The sequence below is a fragment of the Sarcophilus harrisii genome, chromosome 3, assembly GCF_902635505.1.
Source record: "Sarcophilus harrisii chromosome 3, mSarHar1.11, whole genome shotgun sequence".
In the NCBI taxonomy this organism is placed as follows: Eukaryota; Metazoa; Chordata; class Mammalia; order Dasyuromorphia; family Dasyuridae; genus Sarcophilus; species Sarcophilus harrisii.
In genome coordinates, this window is record NC_045428.1 from 177,682,482 (window position 1) to 177,707,496 (window position 25,015).

The 25,015-nt window shown below is 38.6% G+C and overlaps 1 protein-coding gene across 1 annotated transcript; it reads left to right on the forward strand.

The window, feature by feature from the left end:
- Positions 1-23,710, forward strand: CREG2 (cellular repressor of E1A stimulated genes 2). Its single transcript, XM_031961243.1, is given in 6 exon segments — positions 1-462; positions 1,869-1,892; positions 1,895-2,000; positions 9,145-9,209; positions 9,212-9,248; positions 22,384-23,710. Coding segments are annotated over 6 exon segments (795 nt in total). The 5' UTR covers positions 1-128; the 3' UTR covers positions 22,613-23,710.
- The last annotated feature ends 1,305 nt before the right edge of the window (positions 23,711-25,015 follow it).

The window sequence follows — 25,015 nt, forward strand, 5'->3', positions numbered from 1 at the left end:
TCTTTCCAGAGGCTCGAGTTTGGTCTGTCTTCTGATGTTACAGACTGCTGGGGAAAAGGATTGCATTCATCTCCTAGTTCACCTGGCTGCTCTGATGCGGCATGATGCTCTTTTCTGTCTGGAAGTAGATGATGGTGAACTCTTGGTCTGTTACCAATGAGGTAGAGGAGGAGCTGGACAGCTCCTCCAATGAGGAGGCTCTGCTTTCACTCCTTGAAGACATCACTAACATCTGGAAACAAATCTACCCGGCCTCTATTTACAAAGACAGCGAAATAAGATCCCAAGACTGGGAGATCTAGCAGATCTCCTCTCCTCCTAGGATGTTTTCCTATAGAAAAGAAAGTGTCAAAGAGAGAGACAACCTTTCTCCTTCCCAGCAGATCATTGGGACTACCTGATCCCTGGCTCACACTAATAACTGGGGTTTTCTGGCTACTGTATCTATTCAGGAAAAGGTAAGTCATCCTATCCTGTGCCAAGAATTTAACGTTTTGTTGTTGTTGTTGTTGTTGTTTTGTTTTTTTAAATAACATTTAAAAAAAAAGCTTTACCCACTAGCAGCTCTAAGGAAGTATCTGCAAATATATTGATTGCAACTGACTGCTTTGTGAGAATCACTGCACAAGTAATGAACTGAACCAGCTACGCCCAGAGAAAGAACTCTGGGAGATGACTAAAAACCATTACATTGAATTCCCAGTCCCCATATTTATGCCCACCTGCATTTTTGATTTCCTTCACAAGCTAATTGTACAATATTTCAGAGTTTGATTCTTTTTGTACAGCAAAATAACGGTTTGGTCATATATACTTATTGTGTATCTAATTTATATTTAAATATATTTAACATCTACTAGTCATCCTGCCATCTGGGGGAGGGAGTGGGGGGTAAGAGGTGAAAAATTGGAACAAGAGGTTTGGCAATTGTTAATGCTGTAAAGTTACCCATGCATATAACCTGTAAATAAAAGGCTATTAAATTAAAAAAAAAAAAAAAGAGAGAGAGAGAATCACTGCACAACAGCCCTTCCTGTCTAGGAAATCATGCAGCATGTAAATGAGAGAAATGATATGTTAGTAATTAATTTATGGGTTTTTGTACTATCTTCAAAAGACACAGCCTTAGGACTGAATGCAATGTTAGCTGAGCTGTAAAAGACACAGTAGGAACAATGTTTTGTTTTGTTTTTTTCCTTAGTAGATATTGAAATTTACAAACATGATGAAAAGCTATAATTAAGAAGAGCAGGTTTTCCCACTTTGGAATTATAATTATTAAGCTATATGACTTAATTATTTGAGTGACTGTTTAGAAATTGCTTACTAGTGAATGATTAGGGGCAAAGTTGACATAGCAATCTCCTGTAAGTACTAGCAAACTGAGACATCTTTTTTCTAATGTCTTGACTAATATTAATGAATAATGAGCAAGGAATTATAAAGGAAAATGCAAAATGAACAAACAAACTAAAAACTCCTAGGATCCAAAGATTAGATAAGATGATGAATCCAGATGTCAGTCCTCTGTAAGAACTTAAGAGTTAGGGCAAATTTTAAGTATTCTTAAGCCAAGCAATAAAATCTTAATCATCATCATAGGGGAAATAGTAGGATTTGAAATCACCTTGCCTTGATTCATATATCTGTACAAGAGTTATTCTCCTTAAACATCAATGATATCATATAAAATCTGTACCATATCACTATATAGATGCTGTTATTGTCATTGTTATTTAATATCCCTACTGGAATATCTCCTAATGGAAAATAAAGGCTCAGACTATACCTCATTATTAAACAGTTTTCTCTAATATTTGTCAAATCAAGGATGTACCTTCTAGGAACTGCTGACCCATAAGTTAAAGGCAGTCCCTTCAACAATAGCACTGGATTCCCTTCTTCTATGTGACTTCAAAGGACAAGATTGCTGCTGAGGTGATGAAAAATCCAATTACTTCCTTGATTCTTCTAGAAGCAGCAGGAGATTTCTGCAGGGAGTATGGATTGTCTGGTGTCATTGGTGAGGTTTCTGATTTCCTGACATTTCATACTGGAGAAAACAACACAATTGCTTCTCAGATACAGAGTGATGTCTCTACCTACTATAAGAGAATTGGGGAGAGAGGTAAAGACTTACTAAGAAACATGCATAATAATGATACTATTAATGAAGAATGAAGCATAGGACTACAGAATCATAGATGTAAAGCTTTAAAGTATCACATAAGCCATCAAGTTCTAACCCTTTGACCTGTATGTACACGAATGTTTGTGGCAGCCCTTTTTGTAGTGGCTAGAAACTGGAAACTGAATGGATGTCCCATCAGTTGGAGAATGGCTGAATAAATTGTGGTATATGAAAATCATGGAATATTACTGTTCTGTAAGAAATGACCAACAGGATGATTTCAGAAAGGCCTGGAGAGACTTACACGAACTGATGCTGAGTGAAATGAGCAGGACCAGGAGATCATTATATACTTCAACAACAATACTAGATGATGACCAGTTCTGATGGATCAGGCCATCCTCAGCAACAAGATCAACCAAATCATTTCTAATGGAGCAGTAATGAACTGAACTAGCTATGCCCAGAAAAGAACTCTGGGAGATGACTAAAAACCATTACATTGAATTCCCAATCCCTATATTTATGCACACATGCATTTTGATTTCCTTCACAAGCTAATTGTACAATAATTCAGAGTCTGATTCTTTTGTACAGCAAAATAATGTTTTAGTCATGTATACTTATTGTGTATCTAAGTTATATTTTAATATATTTAACATCTACTGGTCATCCTGCCATCTAGGGGAGGGGGTGGGAGGGTAAGAGGTGAAAAATTGGAACAAGAGGTTTGGCATTTGTTAATGCTGTAAAGTTACCCATGTATATATCCTGTAAATAAAAGGCTATTAAATAAAAAATTAAAAAAAAAAAAAAAAAGTTCTAACCCTTTCACTTCCACCTCTTCCACCACCACCACCCCTTTTGCAGATATTTCTTGGAGTGGTAATTTGCCCAAATTCACAGAGATAGTAAGCAGAGTTCAAACCTAAGTTCATTGAAACAAAAAAGCAACATACTTTCCATTTTAACTTACCTCACTTCGTCCTGCTGTGATTGGTGCTTGCTCCAAGTCACTTAGGTAGTGAAATTCAACCCAAAGCTCCTGATTCTAGATTTAAACTCTTCTACTGCATATTTGTTGAATAATTTGGTATTGAACCATCCCTTTTGAAATCAAAGAAAGGCTTTTCAAGCATATCCTATTTCAATTCAAAAAGCATTTCTTAAATGCCTATTATATTATTATGTCAACATTCACTTTTGATTGTGGCTCTCAGGTAGTCCTATTATTCTTAAGTTTTTTCTTTTTGATCTATTCTTCAGATCAGTTTTTCTTTTTTTTTTTTTTTTTCAGGTTTTTTTCCTTTTATTTTTTGGTTTAGTTTAAGTCCATGGTTAAAAGACAAACTATTCTATAATTTTTCTTTCCTGATATTGAGTTTTCTGGGGGTTTTTTTCTTTTAGGTCATAAACCTGTCCATCTTGTCATCTCACTTTTTGTTGCTTTTGTTTTTCTTTTTTTGTTGTTGTTGTTGTTATTATAGCTTTTTATTGACAAAAACATATGCATGGGTAATTTTTCAACATTGACCCTTGCAAAAGCTTCTGTTCAACTTTTCCCCTCCTGCCCTCCATCCCCTTGATAAGGGAAAGATTCCAATCTTTGATTCCCAACCCCCCTAGCTAATGTAAATTACCCTTTGACTCACAAATCCTGGTCCCTTTGAATTCCAATAGAAGATCCAGACTTGTCCCAGCCCCACCCGGATCTGAGCCAACTTTGGGGCTACACCCCAAAGCCCCTCCAGCTAAGTCTCTGACTTAAAAGGACCACACTGGGAACCCCTCTTTGCAGAGATTCCAAACATGGTCGCCATGTGAGGACCCTCTGTCCACTGGACCCTCTGTCCAGTGCCCTCCTTATCTCTACCTTCACCTATCTCCTACTTCTAAACTCAGTAATAAACCTCTTTTATTAATCTAGCTCTCTGGGCCAATAAATGCTTTTATTGGGAATCCACGCCGCTACTAGACCTCATATACCGCCGTATCCTTGCACCGAATCCAAGGGGGTTGCAGGGGAACTCTGTTTGACTCCCTGTACCCCAAACCTGCCACTAGACCTTAACTAAACCCTAATTTCATTTAGGTACCCCAAATGTAGACCTCAACATTCGGTTCCTGACCTCAACACCCTCCCCTAGATGGCAGGTAGTCCCTTACATGTTAAATATGTTAAAGTATATGTTAAATACAATCTATGTATACATATTTATACAGTTGTCTTGCTATACAAGAAAAATCGGATTTAGAAAGAAGGTAAAAATAATCTGGGAAGAAAAATAAAAATGCAAGCAAACAATAAGAGAAAGAGTGTAAATGCTATGTTGTGGTCCACATTCATTTCCCAGTGTTCTTTTGCTGGGTGTAGCTGGTTCTGTTCATTACTAATCAATTGGAATTGATTTGGATCCTCTCATTATTGAAAAGAGCCTCCTCCATCAGAATAGATCCTCATACAATATTGTTGTTGAAATGTATAATCATCTCCTGGTTCTGCTCATTTCACTCAGCATCGGTTCCATCAGTGGTGCATTCACCAAGTGTTGTCATATTCCTCATCAAGGCCTGATAATTCTCTTTGAACCCTGTAGCTCCTCTCTGGGTAGGTTCTTATCTATCTAGTATGCATTTGGGGTCCTTGTGGGACCCCCTCACCAGTTTCCCCGAACCATAGTATTATTTTTCTTCCTGGACCTACAAAATTTTGCCACAAAAGAATAGCCTATCTTGCCACAAACAAAGCAAAAGGATTTTCCACCCCCTATTGGCTGCTTATGGCATTGGGCTTAGTAATGTCTTTTTCTGCCACGGTTATAACATTTCTTTCCTTCCTTCCTGTCCACCCTTTGTGGATTATAACTGAGGCCATTGCCTCTGCATTAATAGCCTCATAATCTGCTTCATTACATCTATCTATAATTTGAGCAATAGGAGTTTCTTTAGAAAGTTCAGCTACTATATGGCTGCACACCTTACTCATTCCTTCTTTTAGCAGTTGCCTGAAAAGAAAGTCAGAAGCACTATTTTTTCCTATAACTCTGTCAACTGCTGTTCTTAATCGGACACATAATCTTGAATAGGTTCTTATTTTATAGAAGTAAGATGTTGCTGTACCAGCCCTTCCTTATCTATTCTCTCCCAAACCTGTATAGCACACTGTGAGATAGGTGTAAATGCAGTCACATTGTATAAAATCTGAGCCTGAGCTGTGGAACGGCCTGGGGTGGTAATTATAAGCACAGACTCTTCTGGGTCTTGATGGTCATTGGCCACAGCATATTTCTGAGTGTAAATTCTGATAGCCATACAACTGATTGACCAGGAGTAAAACAAGCAGATGCCATAAATTTCCAATCATTTGGGGTAAGGGCATATCTACTTGATAAGAGTTGTAAAATTTGCATAGTATAGAGCGCATTCAGGCCATAGCTTTCACAAGTTTGTTTCACCTTTTTTAACATTTTAAATGGGACCGGAATATGTGTCTGACCTCCTGCCCCATTGTCCTCTACAGGATAAGCCTGTAGGCCCCAATCAGAATCCCATGCATTGCATTATATCTTCCCCTTCAGCAGCTGCCTTCATTAAAGCTTCCTGTAAAGCTATACAGGGTGTCTTTTTCTATGCTCTATAGGAAAAACAGCTGATCTTTACAGTGATCTCCTGTCTCTTCTCTGGCTCAGCCTGTATACAAAGCTCTTGCTTTCCTCTCTGCTCTAAAATATTTTTTTCTCTGTTTTCTGCCTCAGCTTTTAGCTGGAGCTGTTGCACACTTCTTGTTCTAATGGTTGTAATTTAGCCTTTGCTCGGTCTCCCCATTCTGCTCAAAGGCAAAGTTTCTACATCTTTTGTTCTGTTTAATCCCCTCACCCTTCTTCTCTAGTTGAGCTGTACTTAATAAGGGGTGTGGGAGGTAATTTTCTTTACTATCTTGATCACCTGAGGGCACAAATCCCAGTAGGCCTTTTAATGACGGATATATACTCTTTGGAGTTGGGGAGCTTTCCTTCTGCTTTTCCTTTTCTTCAGGCACGTTTTTTTGTTAAAGAATCACCCATTCTGAGCAGGACCAGGAGATCATTATATACTTCAACAACAATACTATATGATGACCAGTTCTGATGGACCTGGCCATCCTCAGCAACGAGATCAACCAAATCATTTCCAATGGAGCAGTAATGAACTGAACCAGCTCATGCAGAAAGAACTCTGGGAGATGACTAAAAACCATTACATTGAATTCCCAACCCCTATATTTATGCCCACCTGCATTTTTGATTTCCTTCACAAGCTAATTGTACAATATTTCAGAGTCTGATTCTTTTTATACAGCAAAATAATGTTTTGGTCATGTATACTTATTGTGTATCTAATTTACATTTTAATGTATTTAACATCTACTGGTCATCCTGCCATCTAGGGGAGGGGGGGGGTAAGAGGTGAAAAATTGGAACAAGAGGTTTGGCAATTGTTAAAGTTACCCATGCATATAACCTGTAAATAAAAGGCTATTAAATAAAAAATAAAAAAAAATTTAAAAAAAGAATCACCCATTCTATTTTCTAACTCTTTTTTTTTTTTATTTATAGCCTTTAATTTCAGGATATATCATGGGTAACTTACACGATAACAATTGCCAAACCTCTTGTTCAACTTACTACCCTCTAAATGGCAGGATGACCATAGATTTAATATATTAAAATATAACTTAGATACACATAATTACATGACAAAACATACTTTCTTCTAAAAGAATCAGACTCTGAATAACAATTAACTGAAGAATATTCTAACTCTTAAGCTTGCTCTGTATTTACAACTATGCTCTCAGGTTTGATCACAGTTTGACCCATAATGTTTCTCTAGCTTCTCTTTCAGATGAGAAATTGTTGTGTCTTCTCGAATATTAATTTTTTGATTATTAATATTTTGAGGCTTGACAGTCTACTGTATTAACCCTCACATCTGGCAGCCACATGCAACATGCTATCTTTACATTTGCTATTGCCAGTCTCTTCTAAAATCCATGGCTTCAGAGAAATCTCTGGTAAGTATTTATATCAAGCTTACCTCTTTCTGAGGTCGTCAGAGACCCTCTGGCTGCTATCTCATAGGGACACAGAACACAACAGAGCACTAGAGAGCAGTTTCAGGCAGACCCAGGAACTTTATTCACATGGGTTACATCCTACTCTAAGACCTCCTGCACTCTCTTAGTTCTTTTTCTTACAGAGCTCCAGGTGAAAAGGGATGAGCTCTTCCCCTACTGAGCTTATATTGGGTCCATGAGGTCACAGGCACAGCCAATCAGAGATGGAGATACTTCCCATTCCTGAGGTGACTTCAGTATTCCCTCTGGAGTGGTCCCTGTTTACTCATAGCCAATCATGTCTGGGGATCTCAAGGCCACTTAGGCCTGTGTTACATCCTGTTTGCACTTGCCTGACCTTTCTTTGACTATAGCAGACTATTTCATTTATTACTTTTGTATTCCCAGGGCCTAGTATATAGTATCTACCATTTGGCTGTTGACTGAATAAATAAATGAATGAATGAAATAACCCTAATGGCTGCCTGCTTGGGATGTTAGAGATGAATCAGTAAAAAAAAAAAAAAAAAAAAAAAAAATCCAGAATCCTCAATTCATCTCTTAATTATAAAGTGACATATTGTCTTCCTTGAAAGCAAGGAAGGTGGGATAAGGGCTAATGTGAGACACCTTGTTTCATATGGGAGAGATGCTAAGTATATACACAAACATTACTAAAAAGGATGATTCTCTCTAGGTAAGAGAGAGGAAGAGAGATGAAAAATCAATAAAATTTGAAGTCAAAATATATCAATAAAATATATATTTTTAAATTGTTATAAAAGAAGGGAAAGGAGAAGCTAAATGGCACAGTGGATAGAGCACTGACTCTGGAGTCAGAAGGATCTGAGTTCAAATTTGGCCTCAAACATTTATTAGTTATATGAATTAGTATATATTTCTGAGCTATTAGAACTTTTATAGGATGAAATTTAAGCCTCCAACCTTGGAAATCTTGAAAAAGTTGCAGTTCATGTCAAAGGAGATCCCTTTAGTATGGTTTCAGACAAAAGATGCCAATCAATGGATTCCTAGACTCATAGTAAGAGTTCCACAAATCCAAATGTTCAATAACCATCATATTCAATAACTGAGTAATAATTAATAAGCAAGTACATTTTCTAAAGACTGAATAAATAATATTTTACACTCCCACATATGATCAGTTTTTCAAATGAATGGAGAAGTAGCATGCCATAGTAGCTAGAGTCAACCTCAAAGCTAGCAACACCCAGTCTTGCCTCTGATAAATACCAGCTGTGTGATTTTGGCCAACCCACTTAACTTTGCAGAAAAAAATACTGAATTTCCTTTGGGAAAGGGAGTTTTTTTCACCCAGGAGTTTCCTATACTTAAACCATCACAAGTCTAGTTGCTATTTCTGTGTAGCAGATACTGCTATCATTATTAAAACAGTATTAATTTAAAAGCAAATAACAGTTTATCTTATGCCATTAACCAACTGATAACATGAGTAATATGGTCCGTCTTTTTCCCTTCCTTAGATCTACTTCTCAAACAAGGTTTTATGATTTGAATCTTCTAAAGGGGAAAACTGAAAAATGCAGTAGAGCTTTGCTGTCAAACTTAAATAGAAATGAATCCTTGCACACATCGATTTAAAAACCACAAATCAACAATATTTATATTGTGTTGTATTTTTTATTAATTTTACTAGACATTTTCCAATTACATTTTAGTCTGGTTCAGGCTGTTCCAGAGAGATACACTGGTCACAAGTTTGATGCCTCTGGGGGTAGAAGATTAAGTTTCCCTTTGACAGGGAAAAGTAAGCCCCAGTAACTAGTAGATATGGGCTCCATTTTCCATGTTAGTAAAATGTTACTTTGAGTATATTATGAAACTATGCTTATTTGTGTAGTTACTATTACATGTATAAGATGTTCTTTCCATGCAGAAAAAGTATCATAAATTTGCAATATCTTTGATGTGCTACATTAACTCTTACAGGCCAGATGGTTTCTTTGACTTGGAATTTGCTAAGCAAGCTGTGTTCTCAAGGTTTGTACATGTTTTAGAATAGATTTGACTTGAAATATGCAATGATAATTTGCTTTTCCTGTTAATGAGGTAATGAATGTTAATAAGGTAAGAAAGTCCACTTTAACAGAAGGATAAGGATGGCAGAGAAGGAAATAGGGGTAAGAATGCTAAGACCAAGTATTGAGATGGGAAATACCCCAATAATATTAGGGTTCCCAGATCTATGTCATAAGTATGGTAAAAGAATTCAGAAACTTGATTTGTCTCTAAGTTAAGGGACAAAGATTTGCTACACTGTTGCCAGTAGGCTAAGTTCCAGTGGAATTTAGTAAAAAATTAGGAAGAAGAAGATAATTTTATAGGAAAAAAAGAAAGATCAGATTCTTCAAGTCACTGATTTGCTAATTTTATGGCTTAGAGATGAAATTGAAGAGTGGTAGAGGTAGAATTGCACCCATTATTGAATTTTATGGCTTAGAGGTAGAATTGAGGAGTGATCTTAGAGGTAGAGTTGAGGAGTATTGTATTTCTTAGAAACTTTGTTATTATTGAAGTTATCTGACAGCCAGTACTGTGTATGACACTCCCAAGGCCAAGTAGCCTTAGAATTATTACAACATCTTCCCTAGGAAGTATACCACATCACTCCTCCCTCAAGCAATTGGAACTCAAATTCATTTGGGACAAAGGGATGAAGGTCTCATCTTCTCTAGCTATCTCAGGCAGATAAGGGGTGTAGAGCTAGCCCTTTCTAGCTGAGACCAGGCTGGGAAAGGGAGACTTGAAGATGGTCCAGGGGTGCTGAGTCTCAGAATTAAGTAGCAAATGGTATTCAGATTGAACAAGCAGTTGGAAATTTGTGGCCAGAAGTCTGGAAGATAAAAAGCTCACAAGTAGTGGGGGGGGGGGGGGGGAAAGTTAACTTGGAGAAAGTGGAGGATAACAAACAAACAAACAAACAAACAAAAAAGGTGAGGATGAAAAAAACGAGAACACAGATATGTTCACCCTTCTCCATCCAGTAGTTTCCAGGAGTACTGTGGAAGAATAGTTTCAGGTCCTTTATGGGTTCACAGGAATATCCAGGAAAGTCTGAGAGAGAAGAAGTTACAGGAGTGGCACTTTTAATTCTAAAAACCTGATTAGACTTAGAATAGTCAGAATGACCTTATATGGTCCTTTCTATTTTATACCCAGGAGTGAGTACCTTGGGTCTTCAAAGATTTCAAATATACCATGTCCCCCAGATTTATTGGAGTGACAATCTGGGTATGAGTATCTGTGGGTTTAGGGAGATGTTTATTTGTATATTTAGAAAGAGCCTTTCAAACTACACCAAGCTATGTGGCAAACTGAGTGATCAGATGCTGTTCTGAATCTATAGGAACGTCAGAGATTGAGAAGGGTCTCCCATACAAAAAATTCAAAGAGGTTTAATATTCTCTGAAGGTGCAATGCGGACTCTAAGTAGTCCTACTGGGAGATTCTTCACCCAGTCCTCATGAGTCTACACACAGAGGTCCTCAAACTACGGTCAGAGGGCCAGATGCAGCAGCTAAGGATGATTATTCCCCTCACCCAAGGCTATGAAGTTTCTTTATTTAAAGGCCCACAAAACAAAGTTTTTGTTTTTACTATAGTCCGGCCCTCCAACAGTCTGAGGGACAGTGAACTGGCCCCCTATTTAAAAAGTTTGAGGACCCCTGGAAGGCACAGTTTAATAAGGACTCACTTGAGGATGTGATTCATTTTCTCCGCCTTTCAAGAAGACTGAGGATGCCAGGCAGAGTAGATATGAGTAATTTTAAGTCTTTCAGCCAAAGCTTGGATTATTTGGGAAGTGAAGGCTGGGCCATTGTCAGTCTGTAAAGAGCTTGGCAGGCCAAAATAAGATATGATTCCTTTCAGCAAACACTTTGATACCTCCTGAGATTTTTCAGTTGTACAAGGGAAGGCTTCTACCCACTTAGTAAAGGAGATTTTTTAAAAAGTAGTTTGAAGCCCCTGAAAAGGGGCATTTGTGTAAAATCTATCTACCTGTCCTCCCTTGTATATGTACCCTTCCTCTGGAAGAGCTTCAGGAGAGGAGAGGATTTCGCAGCCCCTTCAGAATTTATTTGTACTACAAACTGGGAATACCTGGCAAACCTGACTAATTGTTTCTCCCAGTTTGGGATCAGAAAAAATAGGTTTTACAAGGAATTGGAGGGCATTTTTTTCCCCAAGTGAATAGAAAGTGTAGACCAAAGAGAAGTTTCTATTGGCTTGTCTCTGGAATTAGAAGCTGGCCTGAGGGTGTTTGAAATTACCCAAAAGAAGAAAGGGTGTATTCCCCCCCCCCCTTTTTTTTTTTTTTTTTTTTTTTTTTTTAACAAGAGCTTGTTCCTGGGAGTAATTTGAGGGAGTGCAGGAGTAAGGGAGTTGAGGAATCAAAGGTGCCATTGTTAAGAGCAAACAGCTGAAGCTGCCTTCAGGTGTGCTTGACAAAACAAGAGAAACCTCCCTAGGTCCATGGAAAGCTTGCAGTAACTGTAGAATTTCCTGTACATGTTTAATGGAGGAATGTTTGGCTGTCAAAAGTCCCCTTTCTTTCCATATACTCCCATGAGGATGCAAAACATGAAAGGCATATAGAGTATCCAATATTCACTCTCATTCCTTTCCCCAATTCTAAAGCTCTGGTGAGGGCAATAAGTTCAGCCTCTGGACAAAGGTCCCAGAGGGATGTGGCTTATATTCCAAAGTGCTATTGAGACTCACCAGAGTAATCTACCTTTATTTTCCTGTTTTCAAGAAAACTGGACTCATTAATAAACTATTTACCATCTCAATTTTCAAGAGGAATGTCCTTAAAGTCAGGTTCGATGGAATAGATAGAATCTAAAACTTCCTCCTGATTGTGAATAATATGCTGTCAGGGAACAGGATGACAGGGTTAAGAGTGACATATTTGGAGAGTCAAATCAGGGGTATTTAACAGGAGAGCCTGGTGACCTTTGGCTTCCAAAATGCTCTGAATCCTGTGGGGAGTTAGAACCTCCAATGGTTAGCCTAGGGTGAGTTTGGAGGTTTCCTCAATTAGAAGGGCTGTGGCAACCACTGCTCTAAGGCAAGAAGGCCACCTGGATGAACACGAGTCAGGTTTCTTTATGAAATAAGCAACAGGCCTGGAATCAGGCCTCAGGGACTAAGTCAAGACCCGTAGGGCCTGGCCCTGCCTTTTCTTTCCAGAGTAAAAAGCTTTTCTAAATTAGGCAGGGTTTTTCTAAATTAGGCTGGGACAGAAGTAAGTTTAGCTTTCAGGGTTTCAAAAATCTTGGTCTTGGTGTGTCACAGTTCCCTTTTTGTTATCCTGACTCAGTTTCCCTAAATTGTCCTGCCTCAATTTCCCTAAATTGTTCTGGTCAGTTTCTCTAAATTGTTTTGTATCAATTTCCCTGAATTGTTCTGCCTCAGTTTCCCTGGTTGCAACCCCCCTTTTTTGCTCATTAGGACTGAGATAATTAGGGCTGTGGAGATCTGGCATTCCAGAAGATAAGACTCCAGGTGTCCTATCTCAGATACTTAATTTGTATTGGTATCCTATAAGTCCAGAGCTGGATACCTCATTAACTCCCAATTAGTAAGAATTTATGGTCCTACCCCCCAACCTGTCAGAACTGGATTGATGGTCCCTGCCTAGAGATTCCCACTCACCAGAGTTTGGACTCCACCTACTTTTGTCTTAGAGCTCCGAGCTTGAAGGTATGGGTATATATGTCATTGAGAATTCACATTTGATGCTGGATGTTGGATGGGGAGCTTCATGCCCCCAGCACAATCTCTCTCTCAGAAATCCAAATAAAATATTAAAAAAAACTCTCTAATCTCTATCTTGTCTCAGTTTCTTCAGCATTACAGTCTAATCAGAGCCCCAGTCAAGGGGAAGTAAATTAGGGTCTTGAATACAATCATAAAGGAGCTTGGCAATAATCCCAAAGTATCCAGATTCTACAAAATCCAGCCATGCTTAGGAAAGTACACAGTTGTTTTTTTTTTGAAGCAGGTTCAGGTTGTGATAAGATCACCAATTTCCTCTTCACTGTGAATGAATGAAGAGAAGGTGGGAATTAATTCATGGCCCAAATACCTAACAGATTGATAGGCAATTCAGGCTTTAGACAAAGAAAGTTTAGAGCTTCAGGAACCTAGAAAGTTAAAGGTTTTTATACCAACAGCAGAGAATCCTCTCAGATTGGGCTGCACATCAGAATGTTATCAATATACAGGATGAGGCTGCTATTAAGCAGCTCTAGGTCTCTTAAATCTTTAGTCAGTGCCAATCCAAATAAATGGGGGCTGTTTCACCTGTTATTTGGTGGGAGTTAAGTTCCCTCATATTTGTTCATTTAAAAGCAAAAAGAAATTGTGAGTCTTTATGAGGTGGTATAAAAAAAGCATCTTTAAGATTTAAAGCAGAAAACAATTGTGTGTCCCCTGAGATCTGAATCAAGATAGTATAGGGGTTAGGCCCAATGAGGTAAATATGAAAAACTGCCTTATTAACAGCCCTGAGGTCCTGTACCACACTCCCTATATAGTTTCCTAAAGGGGAGGGTAGGAGTATTATAGGGAGACTGGTAAGGAACCAAAATTTCGTACTTAAGAAATTTTTCAATCAGGGGTTGCAATCCCTTTCTGGCCGCTGGCTTCCTTGGGTACTGGTGCCTATGAGGGAATATGCTGGATCCTGGAGGACTAACGAGTAGTCTACCCAGAAATTCCTTGGTGCCAGACAGAGGAATCTACTCTACTCCCTCCCAGATTTCAGATGGAATATGGAATGCCTTTAAGAGAAGCACAAAAAAGTGTACAAAAAGGACTGAGAAAGGAAAACTGAGTCCCCAGCAAGGAGGCAGGACAAAAGGAGATGATAAGAAATGAGTGTTTGAACAACAGGTCATCAACCTGACAAAGCAGAGGGAAGGTCTCAAAACAGTTCCTAAGTTTTCCTTCAGTTCCCGTCACTCTATGAGGGGAGGGGAGGTCTGAGCAAAACATAATAGGAGGCCCTGTGTCAAAGAGAAATTCAATGGACTTACCTGCCACATTCAAACTTACCCCAGGTTCAGCCATCATGGTGGAATAAGGGGGACCCTGGCTAAAAACTGGGCACTGTCACTCCTGATCCTTAGAGGTGGCTCAACCCTACCTTGGGGAGGCTCTCTTCCAGGGCCCCTCTCATTTCACTTAGGGCAAGGGCCTGGAGGTTTCCTCTGAAGGCAGTCACAAGGCTAATGACCCTGGACATGGCATCTGAGGCACAAAGCCTTCATGGTTCTTGGCTATAGCAGCAGCTAAAATTTGAGCCTGTTCTCTGTTCCTCATCCCAGAAGCCTTGAGGTAGGACTTTCTATATTAATTAGTGGGGATTAGGTTCCCCCACATTTACTACAGTTTGATCCCTATTGTTGAAAACTCCAAAGGCTGTTTCCATCAGCTTTGTCTGGGGAGTTTAAGATCATAGCATAGAAGCACGGAAAGGAGAGGGTCACCTAGGAGGTCAGTGTCTATTTTCTTTCTTTTTTTTGCTGAGGATACAGCTAGGAAGTGTTAAATGTCTGAGGCTAGATTTAAACTTTGGTCCTCCTGACTTCAGAGCTGGTGCTCAGTCTACTACACCAACTAGCTGCCCCCAGTGTCTACTTTCAATTTCCCTCTATTAGATTTTGCCAGCAGCATTCTGCAGTGCTGTCTTAATTTAGGATCCTGGGACAAGACCATAAAGGCTTGGACTTGGGGAAGCCTTTCTATTGCAAAACAAATCAAGCTGCAGGATGTTATAGTTAATGGACCCATTAATGGGCCATTTTTCTTGGTCCTCTAAGGTATGTTGAGGCCAGGCAATATTGCAAATGAAAATAAGTTTGCAAGGGTATGGATTCCTCCAAGAGGAGGAGGCCTCCTCGATCTTTGATGGACAATAAGTTTTCTGCCACATTGCAGAAATGCCTTTGCTGAGCAATGAGCAATGATTTGTAATCATGGGAACAAGTGTCTTAGGGTCACAGCTAATTGATCATGAGCAGGGATGTCTTGACAAGCCTTCTCACCTGTGAGTGAATTGCTAAATTGCTGGATCGGCTCTCCTCCCATTGGCAGATACCATGCATATGCAAAGCCCAGGAGCTGCTTCTCTGAATAGTACTGGGGATTGCTTACTCACACTGCTGATCACCTTGCAAAAATGTATATCAACAAGGCATAATAAACTGGAGCTCTTTTCACATACTATGAGTCTCCCACTTCATTCATCTGGCCTCTGAGATCAAAGAGCTCTTAAAAGACTGCTGCAATATGTTTCTTAATTTTAAGATTTTTTAGGCTCAATTTGTCTCTTTTATTTGAAAGACAGTCTAAGGGAAAATCCTTAGGGATAGAGATGGAATGTCCCATCTTTGCCAAGAGCATTAGAATTTCTAATCCTATAGTGTTAAGGGAGCAATCTCCTAATGGCTGCTAGGGATTAATTCTGACCAGCAACTGAGTAGGAGATGGAAGTGCAGGTTGAAAAGTTCCCATAGTTTCCACCTGTACATTTACTCAGTCAACATCCTCCATTTTCCATATTTCTTTTTTATAGCAAATACAGGGGAATTCCAAGGACTTACAGAAGGTTGTAAGTGTCCTTGGTCAAGTTGCTCCTGTACTATATAATAAGGCCTGGATTTTTTCACTAGTTAAAGCCCACTGTTCCACCCACACTAGTGTATTAGTTTTCCATTGAATGGGAGCAAGTGAGAGTGATGTCAGGCCTTCAATAGCAGCCCTGCCTAAAAAGCCAAAGTACTCAATTGTAATCCTAACTGTTGTAAAATGTCTCTTCCCCACTGATTCATGGAGATTTTTTTTTTTAATATAAAAGGAATAAAAACTCATTTTATCTTCAAATTTCCATCTCAAAGGGGTAGCACTAAGTTCAGCTACTATTGATCCTCCTATGCCAGACATATAAGTGTTTGCTATAATCTTTGGCCAGTGACTGGGCCAGCTGGCACCCCTAATGACTGTACGATCTGCACCTGTGTCTACCAACCCTTTCAGTGGTACGCCATTTATATAGATAGTAAGCATAGGATGGTCAACTGTAATAACTGCAGTCCAAAATATTCCTGGCTTCTGTTGTTGGGAATCAAAATCTGGGTAAATATCACCAAATTGCATTTCAGGAGTGTCTATCAGAAGACCTGATGCTTCTATTTCTCCTGGGTGATAAATCACACATTATCTACCTATATTAGTGACTGGAATATTAGCTACACATTCTCCAGTTTCCTAAATCGGTGTATATAGATAGACATTATTTTGTAAGCACTCTCAGAAGGTGAAATAGCCAAGTCTATTGTGTGTGGAGGCAAGGGATCCATAGGCCAAACAGGGACAGGTTTCAACTCTCCAGAGGACATCTCAGTAGTTCCAGTGGAATACAATCCTATTCTTCCCAATTGCAATCCTTTTCCCCCATCAGCTTACTTCTCCTCTGACTGATTATATTGGAGTACTAGACTTTTAAAGGCTCTCTGGGTGTAACAGCAGTTGACATCATGCCCCAAGTGTTTTTTGCCTGGGCACCCCCAGTTCTTGTAATGAAGACATAAGGAATGGGTAAAACTGCTTCATGGGGGGTACCAATGGTGTCATTGTCCCTCCCACTTCCCCTCCTCCCAACCTCAAAGGTGGATTTGAAGGAGGAGGGTCAGGTGATAGGGAATGTCCTAAGGGTAAATACTTGGGCATAGACAGAATTGAAACCTAGCAGTTAAAGTGAAAAGCACTACACCCTTTCTCATCAACAATGTACTTAAGGTACTTAATTCCTTTTCTGCCCAACTTGCCATGGTACTTAAAATACTTGACTAACAAGCAATATAAATCAGTAACATACTAAATAAAAACAAAAACTTCCTTAACTATATCCCATGTGTTATACTCTCCAGGGCTACAGCCCTCTGCTTGCTTTTCTCCTAATATTTCCTTGTTTGGCCACCCACATTAAAATCTTTCCTTGTTTTGAAACTTGAGGGATTCCTTAAAGCCAATTTTAACCCATTGTATTCAGTTATTCTCCCACTACCTTCCACATCTCTGGCTCTAATCTCTCTTCCTTAAAGAGTCAAGGAAACATGCCCTTCTGAGAATCTGAGAACTCACTGATCTGCTTCTGAGTTACCAACAAACCTTGCTTCTCTACTAATCTAACTAAGCATGCTTTATATTTCCCTTGGGAGGGAGGCCCATTTCTTACTATCTGCCCCATTTTGGCTGAAAAACAAAAGTGACTAGTTTAGCCCTTACTGAATCTTCCCACTTGCATATTTTTATACTCACCTTTGTAATGCCAGAGAGATTTGAGAACAATTTAATAATTTATTTAATAGAAAGATTTACTGGGACCAAATGGATCCCAGGGCTGAATGAGACTATCATCTCAAAGAATCCAGTCGTGAATGTCAGATACAAGATTCTCTTATAGGGTGACAAGAACAATGACATAATGGGGGAGGATGGGGATGACCTAATGGGGGGAGGCACCTAGAATGACATAATGGGAGGTACTGGAGAGGCTCCTGATATTCCGATGATGTCTAAAATGGATAAAGATCTTTATCCCATCAAACATTAAGAGGGAATAAGTATAGCCAAAGGTCTAAGATATAAGACCTTTATCCTATCAAACATTAAGAGGAATGATTATAACCTGAGGCAGAGTAATTTAGGACAATTAAGGAAACTGGGTCAGGACTTTAAAAGAGAACTGTGGCACACCTTATCCTAAGGTCACAGGGACTCCACTGAACTCTGCTGATCACCTCAGTCAAGCTGCTGTGTCTAGGGCCCCACGTTTTGGCGCCAAAATGTAGTGTGCTTTCTAGAGCTCCCAACTTGGGGTGTCAAAACGTGCTATGTTTTCTAAAGCCCCCATGCTGGGGTGCCAAAATATGCCATCCGGATTAGCTCTCTGGAGGATCCCGAGACCAGCCTGAGTCCTTGGTCTTAATGGAGAAGTGATGAGGCAGGGGCCCAAGAGGATGGTCAAAGATGGTGTCCATTTATTTCAAGTCTTCTCAGCCCCTAAATATCTTACCACAATTACATCACTACAGCACACTGAGCATGTGTTAACTATAGTACCATTACATCACCACAGCATACTGTGCAATTGCCTCTCTTTACTGTAAGTACCTCTGATTCAAGTAGAACACAGGTGGTCACACAACCCTCCCTTCCTTTTCCTCCCTTCCCTCTTCTCAGGAAGAGTGAGACACCTCAAGGAGAGATGAGAGCAAAACCAGACATTGTCAGCAAATTCCCTCTGGGCTGAAGGGTCTTATACCTCACTCAGAGTTTTTCCACTCTCTGTGGCTCTCTACATCAGAAAAACTCATATTTACATTAACTGATGCTGAGTGAAGTGAGCAGAATCAGTAGAATATTGCACACCACTAACACCAACATCATGAGACAATCAGCTATGATAGACTTGGGTTCTTAGCGACACAATGACCTAAGACAGCTCCAAAAGATCCATGATGGAAAATGCTAGCCACATGCAGAGAAAAAATTATGAAATCTGAATGAAGATCTAATATTCTATTTACTTCTTTAATTTCTTTCTTATTTGTTTTGTGGTTTAATTTGTCTAATTCTGAGAGTGCAAGGTTGAGATCTCCTACTATTACAGTTTTGTTGTCTATTTCTTCTTGCAACTCTCTTAACTTCTCCTTTAGGAAGTTGAGTGCCATACCACTTGGTGCATATATGTTTAATATTGATATTGCTTCGTTGTTTATGCTACCCTTTAGCAGGATGTAGTTTCCTTCCTTATCTCTTTTAATTAGATCAATTTTTACTTTTGCTTGATCTGAGATAAGATCTGAGATACCCCTGCTTTTTTGACTTCACCTGAAGCATAATAGATTTTGCTCCAGCCTTTTACCTTTACTCTATATGTATCTCCCTGCTTTAAATGTGTTTCTCGTAAACAACATATTGTAGGGTTCTGACTTTTGATCCAGTCTGCTATCTTCCTCCTCTTTATGGGGGAATTCATCCCATTCACATTTACGGTTAGAATTACTAAATCTGTATTTCCTACCATCCTAATAACCCCAGATTGTGGTTTACTTATTCTTACCTCCCCCAACCCTCTTTCCCCCTTTTAAACTTATGTACCCCTCTTGTAACACGATGCTTACCCTCTTTATAATCCCTCCCTCCCCCTTTGAGTCTTTTCCCCTTCCTTCCCTTATTACTCTTTTTCTTTTCCTTTCCCTCTCCCCGTTTTTTAATGAGGAGAGAGAATTTTCTCTAAAACAAATGTCAATTATTTTTCTTTGAACCAACTCTGATGAGAGTAAGATTCCACAATGTTCCTCCCCTCTCTAAGTTCCCTCAGATATGATAAGTTTCCTTTGCCTCTTTGTGGGATGTGGTTTCCCTCTTTTTATCCCTCCTTCCCACCTTATTCTGCCATCATCCCTTTTCCATATCTACTTCCCTTTTTATGTTATATCAGTACAATCAAATTATACATGTATTCTTTTTGTATATCCACAACAGAAATACAATTCTCAAGAGTTATTTTTATCTTTTCTGCATCTCTTGAGTTCTATGGTTTGGAGATCAAATTTTTTGTTTAGTTCTGGTTTTTCTTCAGAAACAAATGGAATTCATTTGTTTCATTAAATGTCCATCTTCTTCCCTGGAAGAAAATGCTCAAGCTTATGGGTATTTTATTCTTGGCTGCATCCAAGTTCTTGTGCCTTTCGAGATATCATATTCCAGGCCCTTCTTTCCTTTAATGTAGAGGCAGCCAGATCTTGGGTGATCCTTATTGTGGCACCTCGTATTTAAATGGTTTTTTGCTGCTTGTAAAATTTTTCCTTAATCTGATAGTTCTGAAATTTTGCCACAATATTCCTTGGGGTTTTTATTTTAGGGTTTCTTTCAGAAGGTGTTCGATTAATTCTTTCAATGCCTATTTTACCTTCTGATTCTATTACATCTGGGCAGTTCTCTTTGATGATTTCTTGTAAAATAGTATCTAGGCTCTTTTTTTCATCATAGTTTTCGGAAAGTCCAATAATCCTCAGATTATCTCTCCTAGATCTATTTTCCAAGTCTGTCGTTTTTGCAAGTAGATAATTCATGGTTTTTTCCAGTTTGTCAATTTTTTGGGTTTTGCTTGACTGATTCTTGCTGTCTTAATGAATCATTAGTTTCTATTTGTTCAGTTTTAATTTTTAAAGAATTATTTTCTTCATTAGCTTTTTTTACTTCTTTCTGTATATGTCAATTGAGTTTTTAAATGTATTGTTTTGGTCTGTGGAATTTTTTCCATTTCACTAATTTTTTTTTTTTAGTGAATTATTTTTTTTTCCAATTCACAGATCCTACTTTCTTGAGTGTTTTTTGTCTTTTCCAATTCACATATCCTACTTTCTAGTGAATTCTTTATTTTTTCCAATTCACAATTCTTACTTTCCTGAGATTTTTTACTTTTTCCAATTAATATTTCAGGAAGTTGTTGCTCTCTTGTAAGGCTTCTCTTTCCTTTCCCCATTTATCTTCTAACTCTCTTTTGAGACTTTTAATGGTCTCTTCTATGAGGCGTCATGTAAAGGAGGACAGTCTGATGCATTTTGCTGTTTGAGGTCTCTTCAGGTTTGCTGACCTGCTCTTTTTCTGCATAGAAGCTGTCGATCATTCTTTTCATCTTTTATTCATGTTTTAAAAGCCTTTAGGGTAGGTCTCCTAGGCAAGGGGTTACCAGCTTCCTCTGCAGAGCAGGGAGAGATGTAAACCGATTTCTGCTCGAGGTATGGGAGTGCTCTGGTGAGAGTTTTCCCTTCCCCAACAGGAAGTGGATTCAGCACTGGCCGAGCTATCAAACTGCTTAGTAGGGCTGAGTGGGTTAGCGATTGCCCTCGGCTAGAGACTAAGGGGTGAAAGTTTCACTGCCCCAGGCTGGAGCCTCTTGTGGGACTGTGAGTATTAGCAGCTGACCGCAGATCACAGACCCCAGACAGCAGACCGCAGACCGCCCCGAACTCTGCCCCAGTGTCTCTGCCCAATGCAAATCGGCCCTGGAAAAGCTCTATGGCCCCAAGCCGAGCTCCCCACTGCGTAGATTGGAGGATAACCCGGGCTGCGTCCTCCTGACATGCAGGATCACAACTGCCCCAAGGAAAAGCCCAGTACTGCGGGATGGGGCTGGGTGCTTGTGCTGAGATCTGTGCTTTCACTTACGGTTTGAGACTCTCCTCGGAACCTAATTTCTCTCCCGTCTGCGCCGATCTCCCCCCTGGCTCCGGAACCAACCTTTTTTTTGGCAAGACTGCAGATTTTCTTCGGCCAGTGAGTTGTTCTACTTCTTATCTTTACGAATTGTAGCAGTCAAGACTATTTTGAGGCTCGATATAATATTGATAAAGAGGGTAAGAGAAGAGCTTAGAAAGTCGCGTGTGTCTTCTCCGCCATCTTGGCTCCGCCCCCCCGAATGAAGATCAAAGTATACTATTTTCATTTTGTTGTTGCTGTTTTGTTGTTTTTTCTTTCTCATAGTTTTTCTCCTTTGTTCTGATTCTGCTTTCATACTATTACTTATGTGGAAAGCAACTACATTCTTAGACTTGGCCCAATGTGTTGATTTGCTCTGCCTAACTAACTATACATATTTGTTTAAAAGGAGAGCTTCTATGTATGGGTGGGGAGGAAATATGGATTACTAGATAGAGACTGATGTGAACATAAAAAGAGTATTAATAAAACAATTTTTAAGTTCAAAACAAAAAATGTACAGAATGAGGACATAAATTAGGGATGGACTGATAATAGATGTGTAGATAGATGTATAGATATGAATTTTAAAGGAGTATAACTAACACAAAGAAAAAAAGAAGTACAGAAAGAGGAAACAAACATGATAGATGCCTTAAAAAAAAAAAAAAAAACTATTCTAATGGAAGTTCACAATTTCTTATACAATGTTTGCCTTTGTATCTTGAAATTTTTTAATTTGATGATTAAAGGCACAAAAAAGAAAAAAACTAAAAATATTTTAAGAAGAAATGAGTGCTTTGATATCTTTGTCTTTGTTTTTTTGTTCTTACAGGCATCCAGTGATGAGAAAGTGACCTCATCACTATGAGGGATTTTTCATGAAAATGAATGTCGAAAATGTGTGACTTCAGAACTGGCATGGAGGAATCTCCAACATTGTAACAGAAGAATATTTCAAAGTAGTTCCAAGTAAAAGCTTGAGAAAACCTTCAAATGGACCTCTCTGGCTCACATCTTTACTTTTTAAAAGGCAGTTATTTAAAATTATGCCAGACAGGTAACAATTGGGCAGGCTGTCTTCAGAAAAATTCCCAAGAGATGATGACCATGAACCATTGGGTTTAAAAAGAAGTAAAGATGGCCATTTCCAAATTGTGTATTCTCACTGATATAGATGGCTTTTGTTTAAAATTACTTTAGGTGATTTAGGTCCTTTAAGCTACTTTAGGTTTGTTCATTTGGAACGCCTTGATATGTATCAAAAAGATGATAGACATAGTATGTATTGAAACAGCTGGTTTCCATTCTGTAGGAAAACCAATTACATATGTGAGATCAATGTGACTGCATTATATTATGAAAGTGCTTTTGTTTCTTGCCTTGCCTTACTAAAGACATTGTCCAAGTGTCCCAAGTTTGATACAACTATAAGGAGTTTAAATTGATGTCATATAGCCATGTGTGTTTTCTAATGGTGTGGAGAAAAACCTTTGAAGAACAGTAAAGCATTTAGTCATGAATTGTAAATTATGCTCCTGGATTACATCACTTGGTTATGATTCACAGACCAATTATATACTTTCCCCCCAGCCCCATAACATGACCAACATCTTGAGAACTTGCAGTTTTGTGCTTAGCCTTAAGCTAATTATGACAATACAATAAACAGGATGACTTGTTATAATGAATAATTTGGGCAAAGAATACCATGCTTATTTCATTTGTCTCTGCTAAATCTCTAACTTAAAATCCAGAAGCAGTTTAGTGTAAGGGGGAACAAAAATAGGAATGGAAGGAAGCTTTTCCAACCTACAGTTCATATCCCTAGTAACAGAGAAAAGAAGCTCAGAACTGGAAGGGATTCAGAAAACCTAAGCCTGGCTCTTACCTGTGTAAAAATCTCTTTTATAATGGGTCCTAACAAGTGGTCATGCGGTCTTCTTTTGAAGAGCTTAGATGTCGGAGATTTCACTACCTCCTAAGGCTGTTTATTGCACTGTGTGCATCAGCTTCAATTGTTAAGTTTTTCCTTTATATAGGACAAATTCTCCCTCTATGAAACTTTCACTCATTGTTCCTAGTTCTATTCATTACAGCCAAGCAATACATTTCTAATTCTAATTTTTCTATCACATGAAGATTCTTTAGTTATTTGAAGATAGCTATTATGTTCTTTAAAAAAAAAAATTCCTCCTTTTGTGGTTTAAATAGCTTTAGTATTTACATAGAATGAGAATAGGTGGGAAGGGGAGAAAGTTCTATATAAGTAGAAAAGAATTAAACCAGGAAAGAGTAAAATGACTTTTGAAGAAAATTATTGATTCCTTCAAAAATGTTGCTTCTGAGACATGATTCTTATTTTTTTTTTTTTATTTTAATAGCCTTTTATTTACAGGATATATGCATGGGTAACTTTACAGCATTAACAATTGCCAAACCTCTTGTTCCAATTTTTTACCTCTTACCCCCCCTACCCCCTCCCCTAGATGGCAGGATGACCAGTAGATGTTAAATATATTAAAATATAAATTAGATACACAATAAGTATACATGACCAAAACGTTATTTTGCTGTACAAAAAGAATCAGACTCTGAAATATTGTACAATTAGCTTGTGAAGGGAATCAAAAATGCAGGTGGGCATAAATATAGGGATTGGGAATTCAATGTAATGGTTTTTAGTCATCTCCCAGAGTTCTCAGCTGGTTCAGTTCATTACTGCTCCATTGGAAATGATTTGGTTGATCTCGTTGCTGAGGATGGCCTGGTCCATCAGAACTGGTCATCATATAGTATTGTAGTTGAAGTATATAATGATCTCCTGGTCCTGCTCATTTCACTCAGCATCAGTTCGTGTAAGTCTCTCCAGGACTTTCTGAAATCATCCTGTTGGTCATTTCTTACAGAACAGTAATATTCCATAATATTCATATACCACAATTTATTCAGCCATTCTCCAACTGATGGACATCCATTCAGTTTCCAGTTTTTAGCCACTACAAAAAGGGCTGCCACAAACATTCGTGCACATACAGGTGCCTTTCCCTTCTTTATAATCTCTTTGGGATATAATCCCAGTAGTAACACTGCTGGATCAAAGGGTATGCACAGTTTGATAACTTTTTGAGCATAGTTCCAAACTACTCTCCAAAATGGTTGGATTTGTTCACAACTCCACCAACAGACATGATTCTTATTAAGCATATCTTATTTTAGCATATCTGTGGGACCACATACCCAACTTTCTTATCTTTGGAAGATAAGATTCTGACTTATTAAATCCATTTGTGTATGTTAATAACATTAAATGCTATTTTATAAAATATTTATTTTTGTGCATACCAGGAGGTATCCCAGCTCCCATCATGTGTTCTATCTGACCAACAGGAAGTAGAACACCCAGTTAAATAGGAAAAAATGCAAACCTTTTCATTGAATAGTGTTTGCTTGCTGTCACTTCCTAT